The sequence below is a fragment of the Branchiostoma lanceolatum genome, chromosome 1 (assembly GCF_035083965.1).
Source record: "Branchiostoma lanceolatum isolate klBraLanc5 chromosome 1, klBraLanc5.hap2, whole genome shotgun sequence".
Taxonomy (NCBI): domain Eukaryota; kingdom Metazoa; phylum Chordata; class Leptocardii; order Amphioxiformes; family Branchiostomatidae; genus Branchiostoma; species Branchiostoma lanceolatum.
The window spans coordinates 36,213,363-36,231,787 of NC_089722.1; the positions used below are offsets into that span (position 1 = coordinate 36,213,363).

The following is an 18,425-nucleotide window of genomic DNA, read 5'->3' on the forward strand; positions in this document are numbered from 1 at the left end:
CTCAAACTTTGAAAGAGAATAACGCAAGAAGGGGATGACGGATCATCATAATTTTTGGTGTGTAGATAGCTTAAGTGATGATTTACATAATCATATGCCAATTATGCAAATCAATATTTGATTTGCATAATTAATGAGGACAGTTAATAAATCAGCTGAATTCTATTATAGGACTCTTAAACACATGACATACGTAACTGAGAAAGAGATAAATATCTATAGATATCAATTATGCAAATTGATACTTAATTTGCATAATTAATTACAAAATACTATAAATCCAAAGTGGTAAATGATGGGGATTTCATTTTTGCACCATTTGGAAGTTAAGTAAATGTGGCCACTATTAGAAACAAATCTTACATAGAGGGCCTTATTTACATGATTTATGAGGAAATGGTACGGTATCTTTTTTTGTGAAAACAAGATTTTCATACATTTGACAACTTGTGTTATTTTGGTAGAGAAGGTGATAGACTGATATGATTTATGTGAGGTCCTTATTTGCATGTGGGCTAAAAACGAAAACGTTAACAGAGACCACCGTCGCCATGGCAACATCTTTTATGTTGCCAATCTTGTTACAGTGGTTCCCACACCGGCCCTGTGAGTAACGTTCAGATTACACAGGGAATGTCGTACTCGGAGACTCGGGACGAGTCTGAAAAGAAAAGAAAAGGGGGAGTAGTGTAACAGTGGGGATCAACCTCCACTAACTGACCAGTCTAACCAAGGAGGTTAACCTCCTTGGTCTAACTGGTCCGGACCATTTAGCCTAGTGGTTAGCGCGTTGATTTCCCAAGCCGTGCGGATCGGGATAGGCGGGGGTTCTAATCCCGGGAGCGGCGTACTCGCCCCTTTGGGTTTTTACACTTGACTTATGTTCATTCATTCAATAAAACAAGTCAAGCTGTGGACCTGTACCAAATTTCAGTTCCTCTGAATGGTTGTTGAGATATCGCCATGCAGAGGGCCTAGGGGAGGCTAAGTGGTCTCATTTAATACCTGAAAAGATTTACCATTCTGAACTTTCGTTGAACTTTCAGGCACTTGGGATAATGCACTGCCCACCAGTCCACCACCCCCACCCCCGGACAAACAACATTTAGTTACTGTTTTACTGTACTAAAACAACAGTAGCTAATTGAACTATTGGCATAAAACTTTGTCTTGAATTAATCTTCTTCAAGACATCCTAAATTGTCTTAACCTCATTAACATGACTAACATATCTATTCAGAGTTTTGGTATAAAACCTGGTGTTCTCAGTCCTATCGTTAGTCACTGACGAAAGACAGTGGATGCTGTCTGAAACGTCTGACTGTTTCAAAATTTTATCCAGTTGCTTGAGTAATTATTTTTGGCGTATCTTACTACCTGGATGTCTAACTTTCATCAACGTATTAGGAATTGGGGAAGGAGGCACTCAAGCTAACCGACATCTTTCGCACCGCATTCGTCCTTCAGTAAAACATCTGGAGCCGCATAGTTCACGTTTGGAACCTTTATTCAGCCATTTTACGCTTGGCTTGAGGTTGCCCACTACTACTACCTATTTCATTAACGTATTACTTACCATTCTGGTTAACTTTTTGTCCCGAAAAGAGTTAATCGGTTTACACATTCTAACGTTCTGAGTTATTTAGAGTTTGGTTTAGGGTTAGTTGCGCCAGAAAAAGGGGGCTCATGCCAATGCCACTTCCACGCCGTTGCCATGGAGACGGTTTCAACATGAAAAAAAAAAGCTGGTGCATTCGAAGCGAACCAACATCACTAGTTGATATAAAGTGTAATTTCGGCGGAATGTAACGTTGTTGAGGATTCCTGGCCAATTCCCGTTGTGGTTCAATGCACATAATGACTCAATTTGCATAATCAATTAGGAAATGCTATAATTCCATTGTTTTCCATAACTGGACTTCAATAAATGTCACACATGTAATTCATGGCAAGTGGAACATAAACAGATACCAAACATGCTAATGCGGAACCCATATGCATAATTGATACTAAAACTGCTTAGTGATAAATGATGGGAAGTTTATACTTGTGATGTGTGTAAATTAGTTGAATGTGAACGTCACCATGCATAAATTATGCTAATGTGTACCTCATTTGCATAACATTTACAAAGGCTATGAACAGTTCATGGAGGTATGAGGTCGCCGAACTCTAGTTGATACATAATTTATTGGAGAATAACATCCCCTTCTGGAGTTGAGGGCTCTTTTAAGGAACCTTCCCTCAGTGAAACTATTCACGGGTCTAGCATGACAAGCATTTTTTGATAAGCGTATATTTAGACAGTTTGGGAAGTCTATTAAAAAAAAAACATATACTGAGATTTCAGTGAACACCCCTCGGAAGAAGGGCGAAGAGAGCGGGAAGGATAGCAGCAAAGAAGCAACAAAGTGCAATGGTGGGGTGCTGGGTGAGGTACGGGAAGAGGGTAGTCAGGGAAACACAGGTGCATGAAAACAAACGTTAAACGCACGCGCATACATTGTATGGTAGGACATACTGGAAGACCAAGACTTCGTCAGTTCAGAAACGTCCAACTTACACCCGATACTAATCCCCATACCTAACATGTGAGACGCCTTCTGCACTGTAGCGGAGGACTACATGAGTAAGATAGCTAGAGTCATATTCCCTTTTGCTTTTTTTGTTAAGCATCTTCTGTCAATCCGTACAACGCTGGTACCGGAATTTATTGCATAGATATCAACTAGCACCAAGGACAGAGAAACTTATCCTGATGCGTCATCATAAGACTTAAAGCCACGAGAAAATGTAAAATGGTGCTGTTTTCTAAACTGACGTTGTTGTCAAAATGCAGAATAGATCGACTAAGGAAGAAATGGTCAAATGGATTTTGTGTAGTTTGCTCTAACCATAAATCTGATATCCAGCGGTCTCACAGCGACACCTATCTTGTTTGATGGGTACTGCAGTGTATTGTTGTTGCAGACATTATTATTACCTTCGCCGAGAAGGTTATGCAGAGGGTAGCGTTTGTATGTGTGTGTGTTTGTGTGTATGTATGTAAAGAAGCAGAATACCTGGAGAAGGCCTGGATGGATTGTCTTGATATTTGGTAGGTAGGTAGATCTTGATGAGACCTGGAATTGATTAGATTTTGGGCCCCCTAGCGGCTTGTTACGGTACTGCAGCGGAACTTCCTGTTTGGATATTTCGTGTTCTGGACATGCTATGGAATTGATTTTTGAGTGGTACATTTGTGTATATAGCTCTTTGGACAGAGAGTAAGTGGTATGAATTTGGGCCCCCTGGCGGCTTTTTCTGGAACTGCAGGAGCAGGTTTTGCTTCAGACTGTGAAAGGGAATAACAAGGGCTTGATGGATGGTCATGCTTTTTGGTAGGTGGATAGCTTGAGTGATGATTTACATGATTAGTTACTTATTATGCAGATCAATATCTAATTTGCATAATTAATGAGGAAAATTTAGAAATAAGTCAAATTCCATGATAGGACTCTCAAACATGAGACATATGCAACTGAGGAAGATAGACATATTAATAGATATCAACTATGCAAATGAAGACCTCATTTGCATAATCAATGTGAAATACTATAACTCAAGATGGGCTTGATGGATGGTCATGATAGTTGGTATGTAGGTAGCTTACGTGAAGCTTTGTATGATTAGACGGCAATTATGCAAATCAGATTCTAATTTGCATAATTAATAAGGCAATTTTAAAAACTTGCTGTAATCCATGATATGACTATCTGAATATGTGATATTTGTAACTGAGAAAGAGAGTAATGTTGATAAATAGAAAATATGTAAATGTGGGCCTAATTTGCATAATTAATGAGATACAACTATTATACCATACTGGTAAATGACGGCAATTTCATACTTGTGGCATTTGGAAGTTACATGTATATGAATGTTAACATTGTTGAATCAAATTATGCTAATAAGGACCTCATTTGCATAATTGATTATTAATGTTAGCATAACCGTCTTTGTTAAGCTCATACTTTGGACAACTTCTGTTATTTGGGTGGAGAAGACTAGTATGATTTACCATTTATGAGAAACATTCCTAATACGTCAGTCATAAAGGTTTAAATCATTTGGCGAAGGTATGAGGTCGTGGAACTCTAGTAACAAGTTTACTTATCTTTTGTACCCAGTTATATCAGCTAAACGTTTGTTACATTCCTTTTACCCTTATAGATGAAAAATGTAACTCCTTTTTCTGTTAATGTGATCGGAAAGGCTGAACGCCGCTGATACTGGACACGACATGTTGGCGGTCAGACTCGCCGCAACTTTTATAGAGGTCTTCCTCGATGGGACAGGTTTCTCGGTACACAACCTCAGACGACCACTGTTTGGTGTTCTCGCAAAATTTGATCTGGTATCTTTTAGGTTCAACACTTTCAAGGCATCCTCAACCAGTGAAAACTGGACATGCTACACAAAGGCCAAGAACCGCCTGACTAAAGACCAAGCCAAGCTGAGGCCGAGTACTACTCTACCGTGAGCGAGCGATTAAGGTGAAGGTGCTCACCTCTTTTGGTCAGTACACAAGCTAGCTACTGGGAAGGGTAAGACCGGCACCCCAGCACTCTCTGTGAACAGTACAGTCTGTGGTGGCTAAGGACAAGAACAAGGCTGACATTTTAGTCAACCTCACTAGGGAAGCCACCCTAGTGGGTAAGAACCAACGAAGAACTCAGCACGATCGTAGTATCGGTGGAGGGAATCCACGGAGGTCCTACAAGGACTGCATCACAACAAGGCCCCTGATACCGGTCCTGATAGGATATCATAACGACTCCACAAGGAGGCTGCACCAGTTATCAGCACCTCAGCGTCTTTTCAACTTTTCACTCTCAACAAACAACATTGTAGCGTTTCACCGGTGTACAAGAAGGGGGACCGTACCGACCCCTCCAACTACAGGCCCACTGCGCTACTTCCCACAGTACCTAAGGTCCTGGAGAGACTTGTTGGTAATCGTCTTTACACCTACCTCGTCATTGTAACCTGATCAACATCAATCAGTCCGGGTTTAAGAAAGGTGATGAAACAGTACTGCAGATTTTGTGGTTTGTAGATGAATGGGCCAAGTCCATTGACGACTCCAACATTTCATGTACGCAATTCCAACAAAATAAAAAAGAAATTTGAAAAAATCGATATTTTCGGGGTGAAATTTACGGCATATAAACTTGGCACAAAAATGTTGAAAACTTAACTTTGGTCGATCATACATGTAGGTGAGCTGTGAAAAAAAAAGCACAAATAAACTGACCAAAAATTGCAAATGTTTCGAATGCCACAGCTAGCGTTTGCTATCACTTTGTAGTTCGCAGTATCCTAGAGAATAGCGCATTCTGGGGTGACCTGCGGTAATAGACTGAAAAGCACCGTGTCCTAGTCGAACCACAGATCTCTATGCGCACATGTTCTGCGCAGCGTTCTCGTATCTTGGAGAATACGACTGGTCCAAAGACACTGTAGGGCATATACTAGGCAAGAGATAGACTTGCCCATAGGCAGTAATGCTTTAAAGCACTGAAACAAGGGCTCAGAAAAGTATTCACCTTCATTGCAAGCCCCAAAAATTCTTATGCACCAGAACTTGAGCCACATCTGTCTACCTTAGAATCATGCAAAGAAAATAGACAGTTGACAAGCTCGTTCTATCGTAACAGCTGACAGACGAAAACAACCGTCAACTTTGACCTACTTCCAGCCTGGAACAGTCCACTCGGAGCATGTGAAACCAAACCACAAAGATATCTCCTTACGCCAATCAAACGACTGAAACATACAAATTTTGACCAAACTGGGAAAGCTTAGACCCTACCTGTTCCTTCTAGCCCAAAAGTATCCAAAATGGACCAAAATATTTAAGAAAAAAATGGGGTTTCAAAAGTTTAGTGTGAGGACCAATTTTTTTGCACGCCACTGCGCAACTCAACAGTGACGTCAGCCCTGTATGGTACAGAGTTCAAAAAGTTCAAAGGTCAGCATTACCTAATGGGATCTGGGTGCCGAGCTGTGAAAAAGGAAAGCACAGAATTATAAACTGACCAAAAATTGCAAATGTCGAATGCCACAGCATTTGCTATCATTTTGTGATGCACAAAACATCTACATGGTTGTACTGCGCAAGCCCTGTAGATATTAAAAAGTATATACATTCTGTATATGCAAGGAGGTTAAAATAGGACCTCCTTGGTATAATGATGTAACGTTAGGTGTACTAAAAAAATATAAAAGGTCTTTTTGTTGCATCACAGGCAGTTGTTTACACCAATGCAACGCCAAGTTAACTGGTGGTCAGCGTCCTCTGGCTTGATTGGGTGCGAGGTGGTACCAGGTGTTGAGTGGTACTTGTGTACTGAGCCTAGTTCGGGTACGAAGGAACTGCATACATTAGTGAGGGTCTGCATGGGGGGTCCTGGCAACGCTTAACGGTAAATTCAGACCAGCCGATAACGCTTAACGGTAAATTCAGCATTTTTAGAACATGAGGTACCCCTGAAGACGACGGTTTTTTGCGACAAGTCGTCCTGATCTTGTGGCAGGAGACCTATTACGCTATGCCATTCTCGCACGCCTGCTCCGAACGCTTTAAATTCGTCGGGGACAGGAAATTTCATGATCACGATGACGAGCGCCGAAGGCGCGACGAAAATTTTGAGATCTTGACCCTCTGAAACGCTATTTCCTGCATTCTGAGAGGGGGGGGGGGATTTTCCTGAAGAGTAAGCTAAGTTTTATGACATCTATATTTGAAAACAAAAATACAGAAGAGTTTCAGCTTGATTTTTGAGGGGCGTCACGCCCTCCAGATCTAGACCTCGCCGGAGCTGCGACATGCTCCCGAGCAAAATTCTTGACACCGCTATTTCTTGCATTTCGATGGGCAAATATTACTGGTAATCTAAGTTAAGTTTAATGATGTCTCTGTTTGTGAAAAAATACAGACGAGTTTCAGCTTGAGTTTGGGGGCCGACGCCCTTCTGACAATATTTTTCGACGGAGGCCTGGCATGCATCCGGGGAAAATTTTTAAATCTTGAACTGCGAAACACTTCATTTCATGAATTTTGAGGAGAAAACTTTGCTGGTAGAGTGAAAAATAGAAGTGTTTCAGCTTGAAATTTTGTGGGGGGCGCCCTACCGACATATTTTTGCCGGAACCGTGTGCTCCCTGGAGAAAATTTTGAAATCTTGACCAACTGAAATGCATTTTCCTGCGTAACGAGGAATTACTCAATAACGCTTAACGTTGAATTCAGGATGACAAATAACGCTTAACGAGGAATTAAAACGACCAGTAACGCTTCACGATTAATATACCGATAACGCTTAACGGTAAATTCAGGCGGCCGGTAACGATTAACGGTGAATTAAAATCGCTCGTAACGCTTCACGAAAAAGGGCATGCAGACCCTCATTAGTTAGGACCAGCATTGGTCACATGAGATAATTGACGTAAGCCGAACTCGCCACACCTAGATTCGGACAGTCGCTGCCTAGGACAGACACGTAAGTGCCGACCTGTAGTTAATTCTCTTAGTAGACCGCAGATATAGTGACTGTTTCTTGTTACACTTATAATTAACAACGTATTGACAACATCGTATCTGCATTAAGTACATGTAGACTAGACTCGGACGTGTATCGTGAGCTAGGCCACTGGTAACGTTACATCTATATTGTAGTAAGTTACTAGTGACGTACATGTACATACGAGAGCGATTCAACCGGTCGGTATTGTGTTTTATATGTTATGTCATACTCAACTTAACTGTTAGACATAGAAATGCTACATTCTAGTACTAGCAGCATGGAAATCAGAAAGGTCCCCTTAGTGTAAGGTATGAATCTTTTGTTTTCTGGAGGCATGACCCGTGAATATGCCCACAAAAGAACTACATGTATATACTTAGTGAGTGATTTGTGTTTACTCAGTATTCAATCGATTAATCCCCAGTCACAGTTGGTACTAGTATTAACTTAAATGACTACCAGGTCAAGCGTAAACGGGCACCGGAGTGTCATTTTTGTGGCACAATTTTCGTTATCAATGTGAAGAAGTTTTCAATGCTGAAATGAATAGCATGAAAACCTACCCGAGATGTATCGTTTGATCTTACCGACCGTGCTGAAATTAGCGTTCAGAAACCCCCATGCAGGCACTCTTTTCAGACTGGACGGGTTTTTTTTCACCTTTCAGACTGAACAAGTTTTTCCGCCATTCGGTAAGGCGTAACGCAATTCTGCATGCGGCAGCCCGTTCTGACAGTGACACGGAAATGATGCCATACCCGGCCATACCACTTCTGTTGACGGTACAAACCTAATGATCCTTTTTGTTCATACCACCACAATTCTTTCCCCAAATATTGCACGACGACTCTTAACATTCATCCAATCGCTTGGACATAGGTGGATCACCTTTTTTCATCCCTTTCTTACTGTAAGCCAGTCCCTGTCCACTGCCTTCTTTCGTCTCTACTGGCTTCTCCGACTGACCTGTTGAAAATAGTGGACGTTGTCGTGGGCAAAGATTGGCACTATTGTCGTGGGCAAAGATTAGCACTATTACTAGTATCAGTGCTAATCTTTGCCCACGATAACGACCACCATGTAGGTATGTTTTACAGCCACAGACCCATGGTCTTATGCTACATGCATATACAGAGTTTGCTTAATAGTTACTTGTAGCGGCATAGCGGAGAGTGAGCAAATTGACCATGGGAGGGTCTGTTTGTGTGTCTAAGTAAACAACATAACTCGCTTGTTTCGTAACCTGGACAGTTCAGTCCCAAGCCGATTAGGACGACTCGGCACCAGGTCCAGAAAAGTTAGGCACAAGGTCCAGGACGATTCGGCACCTTATTTAACACATAAAGCTTAAGTAAGGTTTTTAACAAGTGGCTGTCTCAACAGAAAAAAACAATCACTCCAAACGATAACTTTTACCAAAATCCAAACAATAAAATCAAACATGGCGTAAACAATGTCCATTCAATGCGTTCGATTTGGGACGTGGCCTGGCGACTGGATCGAAAACGTACTAACACGGCAGGTATTTTAATACCTGCGGCGCTATTCATTTCGCTTTTCGAGTACTCTGACGCACACTTGCTGAACGTGTTTGCGCACGTGCTGTATTTGCTCGCACAAATGTTACCTTTCTACTGTAGTTCCATCATACTACAAGTTTGCCGGTCAAATCTATAAAAATGTCACATTTATGCTATTGCAAGTAGATGAATTTTCAGAGCTTCTTTGTGTTATTTAGCTGAGAGTAACCATAGTCTCCCACCAGGACCGCTGCGTGTATCTGTCAAGCAACAGCCCTGGCTTGCGTTGCGTCAACGATTCTGCAGATCCCCTTGTGTTTTTGGAGATTAATTTACGTGCCGATATTTGCCCTTACTAGCATGACAAGTTCTTATCATTTCGAACCGATTTAGATTGTCTGATTAGTAGTTTGATTGCCTGGTTGGGAAAAGAGATCTGACTGAGATGGCGTGTTCTGGGCCCTTTTTCATCTGGGCCTTTAACAAAGCTAACATGACCTTTTCCAAGAATGCAAAACCACTTTAAATTCAAACAAATTCTAGGTATCCAAGCAGCCTTTAGTGCCAAATTAAAAGCTTCTAGGTTGACAAGTTTGAGCCCACCGAATTCATTTTGTACACAATTTATTTTCCTTTTTATCCGTTCTGACCTCCCTGAGCAAAGAAAGGTAAAGATTTTTCTCTTATAATTTTGAAAGAACAAAAAAACATCAACATCTGGAGATGGCAGTGACATAAAAAGATAGGTAAATTGCTATATTCTGGTTATGCAAATGACGTAGACATTTACATAATATATGCATGGTCATAATCACCTTTATCTAACTTACACATGTTGCAATATTGACAGTCCTATCATTTTCCACTTAGATGAATTATGGCACTTTTGCATTTTGCAATTATACAAATCAGGAATTTATTTGCATAATTGGTATCTGTTGATGCTCCACTCGCCATAAACTACATATGTTACATGTATCTGAGTCGTATAATTGAAAACACTGCAGATATAGATTCTCCTCATTAGCTATGCAAATTAAACCACAATAAGCATAATTTGCACATCATTGTGTACATCATTGTCTAAGCTACCTGCATACTAAATGTCATGGAAATCCGTTTTTGCTTTGTTCAGTTATTCTCCTTAGAAGATTTTCACAACAACGCCCCTGCGGTTCCAGATTAAGCTGCTAGGCGGGCAAAGCCTACACTTCTTTATCACGTCACAAGCTATCTGCCACCAAAAAATCAAGACCATACCACGTCCAGGTCAAAAGCAGTAGCAGTATCAAGATCACATACCAGGGAGCCCAAAATCGACCTTGAATTTCGGCTTCACAGCACCCGCCCACATACCAAATATCATCGTAATCCATTAGATGGTTTTTGAGTTATGCTGACTACAGTAGTGCGGAAACACAAACACACACACACACACACACACACACACACACACACACACACACACACACACACAGACATACACACAGACACACCCAAAACTATATCTCCATTTTTCATGGAGATAATAACAGGGATAACTAACAAGGTACGCCCTGCAAATAAATATATATCAAAACATAAGAGTATAGAAGCCTGAATGATAAATCATAATAATAATGATAATGAACTTAGGGAATTTGAAAAAGACATTTCCGATCCAATCATTCGATCACTCACTACACACCCTGAAAAAAAGTTAGTACAGAAAAACAACAGCAATATGCACTGAGGGTAGTGACCACTTTATTCAAAGCTCACAATTTTCCGTTGCCCATTTCGCCAGCAGCCATTGAAGAAGCGATACTTCCATATGCGTCTTTAACGCTGTCTCTCCATCTACACTTCTCTTGTAAATCTACACCAGTTAAGTTTTTATTTCAAAATCAGGCGAAAGTCAATGCGCGCGCTGATGTCATCCATAGAATTGACTTGCTGTGGCCATAGTCATTGTGGTGGTGGGAACCCGAGTTTTGTTTTCAGCTGTCTGTGATCAAGTTGATGTTTGTTCTGCTATCTTGCTACTAATGTGTCCTGCATCTGGTGGTTGGGTGTGTCTGGTAGAGCGTAGTTGTGCTCTCGTTGTCTGTGTGTATGTATGTATGTATGTGTGTGTGTGTGTGTGTGTGTGTGTGTGTGTGTGTGTGTGTGTGTGTGTTTGTGTGTGTGTGTGTGTGTGTGTGTGTGTGTGTGTGTGTGTGTGTGTGTGTGTGTGTGTGTGTGTGTGTGTGTGTGTGTGTGTGTGTGCTTGTCCAACAGAACAGGTACTCATCAGCCCTTTTCATTGGAAATCCTGTATGAGCAGCACCACCTATCAGTACCCTAAGCAGGGTACAGTAAAAATTAAAACATCAGCAACCACCGTCACCATGGCAGTGTCTATTTTCATTACCAATCTTGTTTTGTCTCCGTTTTTTTAGCAATTAAGGCCACAGCAAGTAATTTTTATGGATGACATCAGCGCGCTCCTTAATTTTCGCCTGATTACGAAAAAAAAAACCACAAGAAATTTCATTGCCCTCCGACGGTGGTCAACATGCCAAAAATTGGCAAATATGTCGTAAACGTTGACAGTCTAAGGTGTTTCATTGCATATGGATACCCAGTGTAGTGCCTGCCCATGATGTAATGACAAGCTGTTTTCTGCATATGTTTTACTTAATTGAGCTGTATACACACCTTCAAGGACAGTTTAATATTGACAGTCTAAGGTGTCTCATCGCATATGAATACCCAGTGTAGTTCTTGCCCATGATGGTATAACAAGCTGTTTTCAACATTTGTTCTAGCAAGGACATTATATGTCCTTGGTTCTAGTTAATTGAGCTGTATACACATGGTGTTTCATTGCATATGAGTACCCAGTGTAGTTGCTTCAGATGATGGTACAACAAGCTCTTTTCTGCTTTTGTTGTAGTTAGTCCATTGAGATGTATACACATCTAAAAGGACATGTTTACTGTTGAATCAAGGAGGTTTTATATTACATATGAAACCTCATTGGTTGAATACAGGTATAAAAGACCTGTTGGTCATGATATCATATTTCATGGCCTCAATTCTTGTTTAACAAGATATATGATCTCAAAATTGGAAAATATAGGAGTCTTGTTTTTTTTTTGCCCGCCTTGTTTTTCTTCGCCCTATCTCATTAGTTTTAGAGTCTGTGGAGGCTGTCATCCATAGAATTTACTTGCTGTGGCCTAATGAGACCAAATTATTTGGCGTTAAAGGTATGATGTCGCGGAAAGCTACTTGCGTGTAAAACAAGCGGCGAAACTGATATAATAGGCTGGACTAACGTCAACTCTCATAATTCCGCAGTTGCCGTCCCTGAACGAAGATGTTGTCATCCATAACCACCATCACAGCACTGATAGCACTGTCAAATGGTACGTAATGTACTCATTACTTAATATGCAGTGTATATCCTGTAAAAATATAAACGACATTTCTATTCGTGAAAATGAGCTGTGTATACAATACGAGAATAGCATTGACAGAGATGTATTTCACATTGTCTTTCCCGTTAGCTCATCCATGGGTGCCCTCTGGCGATCTTCCCATGGACCTCACCGTCACCTTCTCAGCCCCGGAAATGGTGTATAGCGTGTGCGACCGTGATTTTACCCAAAGGTAGGACACAATCCAATCATACTCTCTGATGATTTGCCAATAAAACATTGCCGAATTTCAGCCAATACCTGTTACGTTTTACACCTACATGTCCGATATGTTGACGATGTTTGTGTGGATAAATATATAACTTTTCAAATATCATATAGAGCAGTACACATACGACACTGCGCATAATGCATATACTGCTGATGCTAAAAAGTGGTTTTCGTTGATCGTCACTAGTGCCAAGAATTTCTCGGTCGCCACCGCGGGGGTTGCGGTGAATCCTGGTCAAACTGCGAACGATCCAACCATGACCATTACAGGTGCATCGCCAGGTGAGTCCATATCTCAACTATGATGAGTACAAAACATCCGTAATGACCAGCTCTATCGCCGGGTCTGCCGCCATGCCGGTGTTCCTTTTAGCATTTTAGTGAATCGTGTTTTCAAACACATTGTCATTTGAATATTGAAAAAATGGAAACTGCAAACACAAAACCACTGTGGCATCCGTTAGGTTCTGTTGCGGCAATATTGCCAGACCCCCTCTCCCTCTCCCCTCCCTCTCTCCTCCCACTTTGGGACATCGACGTGACGGCCAGCGCCTGTCTTCTTATTTGATGCGATTAGAGAGTTCCAGTGTGAACGTTCTATAGCTGGGATTACACACGTATTTTTGAGTCGACTCTGAGTATGACCAGAGCATTGCATAACTTGAATACTTGAGTACTCTAAATTTCTATTTGCACAGTCCTGAATTAAGTCGATTTCAAGTCGACCCGGAAAACGTGTGTGTGAACCCAGCGTACAGCTAGTCAACGTGCACGTTCTTATCTATTTTGGTTTGTTTTCATTTCAACACTAGTCCCGCGATGTCGTTAAATTTTTGTTTTTACATTCGGCATCCGTTAGGTTCTGTTGCGGCAATATTGCCAGACCCCCTCTCCCTCTCCCCTCCCTCTCTCCTCCCATTTTCCCAATCTTTCTTACTTTAGCACCCTCTTTCTTTTAAATGTGTTACAATTGCCCATTCTTTAGCGATGCTACTTTATTTTCACAGGTGTTTTTGTCTGTTAATTATTCTATCTATTTTATGCCCTCCAGGTGATATGTTCACCATTTTGATGTTAGACTCAGACGCACCTGCTCCTGATAACGACGTCGGCGGGACGTTGAAACCGCTTCTCCACATGCTCATCACAAACATAACGGTAAACATGCCAATGGTGCATTTCCCCGTTACTATCTCTCACTTTATCTAGCGTTGTCAAACTCTTTCAAGCAGCACGGAAACGAGGCATTAGGCATACAAGTGTATCGGATGTAACAAATGGCACCGGATATGGATTGTCTATTGATTAGGCTTTTTACCATGGACAATACTGACCGACGGAGGTCAAGAGGATTGATTAGGCGGACAATAATGACAATATTTTGAAGTAGAATTTGAATGCTTAAAACTGTAACAAAGCAGTCTCAATGATAGTTAATTGTGAACATATTTGAACTAGGCTTGTCAGCAGCTATTGTTTTGTTCGTACGTCCTTTGTACGTTACGAACTATTTCTTATGTTTAGAATGCAGACCCGAGTACAGGAACAGTGGTTGATCCGTACCTCGGACCGATGCCCCCGCCTTGCCAGCCTGCCAACACCTACCACTACCTCCTTCTGAAACAGACCGCTGCCTTGTCCCTGACCTTTGATGACCTTCCACAGTATACACCGAATTGCACCCTTCCGGTGTTTGCCGGAAAGTAGGTCATTATTGTGTTACCCGTGAGAACAAACAAACAAACAAACAAACAAACAAACAAACAAACAAACAAACAAACAACAACAACAACCTAATATCATGGCAAATTCAAATATGTGTAAGTGAACTTAGCATTTTGTGTGGATTGTATAAAAGGTTTTGCATAACGTTATTGATTTTATCGATCAAGTAGCGTAAAAGTAGCGTACCAAATTTCGATTGTGCCCATGGCGTCGAAGTCCCCTCAAACTCCTTTCCCCCGGAAACTGGAAACCACGGCACGGCAGTGAGGTTTTCCTAATATCGGACGGGATGTAAACGTCATGTTTTGTAGAAAGCCAAGACTCGTGTACCAGAGCACCGTCTATGTGCATTACCGTGCATGGTTCTTAAGAGACAGTTTTCTTGTCTACTGTGCGTAGTGCCTCTCAACACTACAGATGCCATTTTGGGTGCTGCGTTACCGACCATAGTCAACCCGAAAATCATGTCTTGGCACAGTAACCCTGCACACTGTCCCATGACCAGCCCTGTACAAATCTCACCCAGTATTGAATGCACCTCGACAAGCTATTTTATTACCAGACCGAAACCAAAATAATGCTGTAAGCAGTGTTTTCTTTGATATGATATATTGAGGTATTTCGCAGTTTCAACACTTATAAAGCATAAATTTCAACGGTTGCAAATAATTCATTTGCTTTAGCACTTGCAAAGAACCGGAGGGTGAAATAACAGGGGTAGAATGATTTGTATTGCTATAAACGAATAGAGTTAACTTTTGTCTTGTTATCCCCTCTTGGTTTAGGTGTCTTTTTGAAGTGACAAACTTCATTTCCTCCAACCAACTGACCACAGTCGGTTACGCTTCCATGGTAGCAGGTGCAGATGGATTTGTTCGTTACACCCAAGTTAACGACCCAGGTGGGCTTTTTTTAAAGCAAGCTGTTAGCCTACATATAAGAACTCTGGGTGATGTTTTGATACTGCGCAGTGTTTCTGACTGCTACAATATTCCTGCAGTTATTGTCCTAGTCATGTAGTAGAAGTAGTAGTAGTAGTAGTAGTAGTAGTAGTAGTAGTAGTAGTAGTAATAGAAGTAGTAGAACCTTTATTTCACTTGGATAGCACTGTGTCATGACATCAATCGTAGTGTAGTATCATATAAGTTGGAATCACACGCTATCATCACAAATAGAATGTGATATTCAACTCCGTTGGAGCCTGTTAAGGAGGCTAAAGTAGTTAGATTTTATGAATGCTGTTATCAAATGTGACTTTTGTTACGCGTCTGGGCTCTGCAATCTATGAAAAGTGATAATGCTACAGAAGGAACATGTTTAACTGATTTCAATGATTATGATAGTTTGTATAGGTTTAAGTTATGCATCGTTTAATCTTGTTTAATCTTTCTTCTTATTATAGTTCTAAGTTGGATGACTGAAGCAGATACTTGCAAGGGAATTGATGGGTACGATCCCTGTCCAACACTGGCAACAGCGCCACCTAGCAGCAGTAGTGACAACGTCAAGATGTCGATTATGGCGTCCGCCTGGTGTCTGATATTTAGCTTTATATTTGCCCTTAACTAGAATAAGCTAACAGGGCCGACGACATACCGTACATAGATAGTACATTTGTTATTTGACTAGCTCATAGAATATTGGAGTTTTCTTTTTTCACGAGTAAATCCTCACCTGCTGACGTTTCGGTGTCTGACAGACACCTTCTTCAGAGCTTCTGACTGGAATACTGCTTCTCGCCGCTATAAGTAGCCGATGTAGGTGGCGCTTTTGCGGCGAGAACACAATCCCAAACGTAGCTAAGCCTGTATCCCCCCTCGTCCCGGTTCATCACTGGTGTTGGCAACCTTATCCAGACCACCTCCTTGATCCATCGGATGCGTCTGTTGTTCTCTCTGTCCATTATCTTGGCAGCCTCCCAGTCTATGACGCAGTTGTTTCTAGCAATGTGGTCCGTGACCGCAAATTTCTTCTCTTCTTGTTTTGCCTGTTTTCTCTGGGATCTCATGTACTTAACGGCATCAATTCTTCTAGCCTTGTCGCAAAGGTCCTGCCTGTTTTACCTATGTACACCTCCTCAACTTTTGCATGGAATCTTAAACACGCAGTCTGTTTTGGCTAGGTCCTCAGGCTTGTGCTCCAGCCAGAAGCTCTAAAGAAGGTGTCTGACAGACGCCGGAACGTCAGCAGGTGAGGATTTACTGGTTGTGAAAAAAGAATATCCTTTGTTCTACCAACCTGATTAAATTATTTTCGGAAGTATTAGACTAGCTCTTTTTAATGTTTTTCATTTGCGAACCAACCTTTGCTGTCGCCCAAACACATGACATACAGCGCAGTTACCACTTATTTTTATCGTATACCAAATCATTAGGTCGATTTTTTTTCTTTACTTTAAAGACAATGTGTTATCGATTGTAATTGATTAATATAGGCGTCATAATAGAAAAAGTAAGTATTAGAAATACAATAATGAATACAGCTTTGTTGATCTTCTACCAACCAAAGGGTTATTACAAAAGTACATGGACTTACACTCGCTTTGAATCATCGAGAGGTGTCATAAGAATAAGTTTGAAATTGTATTGTAGGAGGTTCTTTCAAAAGGACTTGTAGTTTGAAATTGTCGGAAAGTTTGTTCAAATCAACAAGATGACCTATCTCACGTGTCAGGTTTTGAAAAAGGTGGATATTTGGTCAACCTTGATCTACTTATATCTTAAGGGTGCTCTTGAACCAACTCATTTCATCCATGGTACTCTTGATGTCAGGGCCACACTACAGGGAACTACATAACTCCGTTACGCCGAAACAATCGTTTTCCATACAGCGTCCGTAAGCAGTGCCGTAAGAACAAGAGCAATATCTATCCCTTTCTACTAAAAAAAACACAAAAATATTCAATTTCTCGCCAAAATTAAGTGGCAATTGGAAATGTCAGAGGCAAAGCTCCACTTTTACACTGACCTATAAATTTTTCCGATTTATTGGCCTAGGGTAATCAGCATGCGGCTACTCAGGTGCAGCACTATTAAAAGTTCGCGTCCTATGTATCTGTACAGCGCTCTAACTTTGTGCCTCACCGACGCCACAATTTAAGCTTACCTCATTATGGGTAAATGCTGAAAATGTATATTAATCTATGTACCACTTACTTCTGCCCTTAACTCCGTGCTTTCCTGGCTATGCATGACATCTTGTCTCAGGTCCATTTCCTTTTATTTTGTGATATACGCAGCAGTCATTAGCATATCGCGTCTTTCCAAAGCCTTTGGTAACAATCGCTGATCCTGTGAGAATGATTTAGCCACGTAAATAGAACAACAACGTAACGCTGTACATATTTAACCGTGCCTCATTCTGGGTAAAATCATAAATATAGAATACGTTACATTCATTCACCGCCCACTTCTGTATTTCAATTCTTCTACAGTACCGTTCTTTACATTTCCACCGATTTTAGTCGGCTACATATTTCGTTCCGTTTTGTTCCATTTCGCTCCTTTGTAGTTCCATTTCGTTAAATTGTCTATTTTGTACTTTCTGTACACCCGTTCTAATGCAGAAGACTACCTAAAGAGGGGGTAACTTAAAAAAACGAACATCAAAAGTTAGTTTTTTTCAATGAGTTACAATGAGGGATAAAAGCTTTATTAAATGGAGACAATAATCAGAAGACCACTGCACATCACTTTGCGAAGGTATGAGGTGGTTATCTCCATGAAAAAGGCTTTTTCATGGAGATACATGTACTGTTTTGCGTGCGTTTGGTGTTTGTGTGTATGTTTGTGTCACCGGATGCTTAAAGTCAGCAGAACTGTAGAACATCTACATGGATTGTAATGATATTTGGTATGTGGGTAGGTGTTAGAAGGAGAAAGGTCAAGGTCGATTTTAGGCCCCCTGGTATGTGTCACTGGAACTGCAATGGCGTATTT

At 41.1% G+C, this 18,425-nt stretch overlaps 1 protein-coding gene across 4 annotated transcripts in view; it reads left to right on the forward strand.

Annotated features, from left to right (window-relative positions):
- LOC136421323 (phosphatidylethanolamine-binding protein 1-like) overlaps nucleotides 1-17,175 on the forward strand; it is a 29,492-nt gene extending 12,317 nt beyond the window's left edge. For 3 of the 4 annotated variants that reach the window (XM_066408562.1, XM_066408571.1, XM_066408551.1), the window contains exons 2-8: nucleotides 12,413-12,480; nucleotides 12,622-12,724; nucleotides 12,950-13,044; nucleotides 13,814-13,920; nucleotides 14,287-14,465; nucleotides 15,273-15,388; nucleotides 15,890-17,175. In XM_066408562.1, the coding sequence (XP_066264659.1) occupies nucleotides 12,432-12,480; nucleotides 12,622-12,724; nucleotides 12,950-13,044; nucleotides 13,814-13,920; nucleotides 14,287-14,465; nucleotides 15,273-15,388; nucleotides 15,890-16,056 (816 nt within the window). In that variant the 5' untranslated portion in view covers nucleotides 12,413-12,431 and the 3' untranslated portion in view covers nucleotides 16,057-17,175. Of the gene's footprint in view, nucleotides 1-7,450; nucleotides 7,545-12,412; nucleotides 12,481-12,621; nucleotides 12,725-12,949; nucleotides 13,045-13,813; nucleotides 13,921-14,286; nucleotides 14,466-15,272; nucleotides 15,389-15,889 lie in introns of those variants that run through there. The other variant, XM_066408560.1, reaches the window with a different exon arrangement.
- The last annotated feature ends 1,250 nt before the right edge of the window (nucleotides 17,176-18,425 follow it).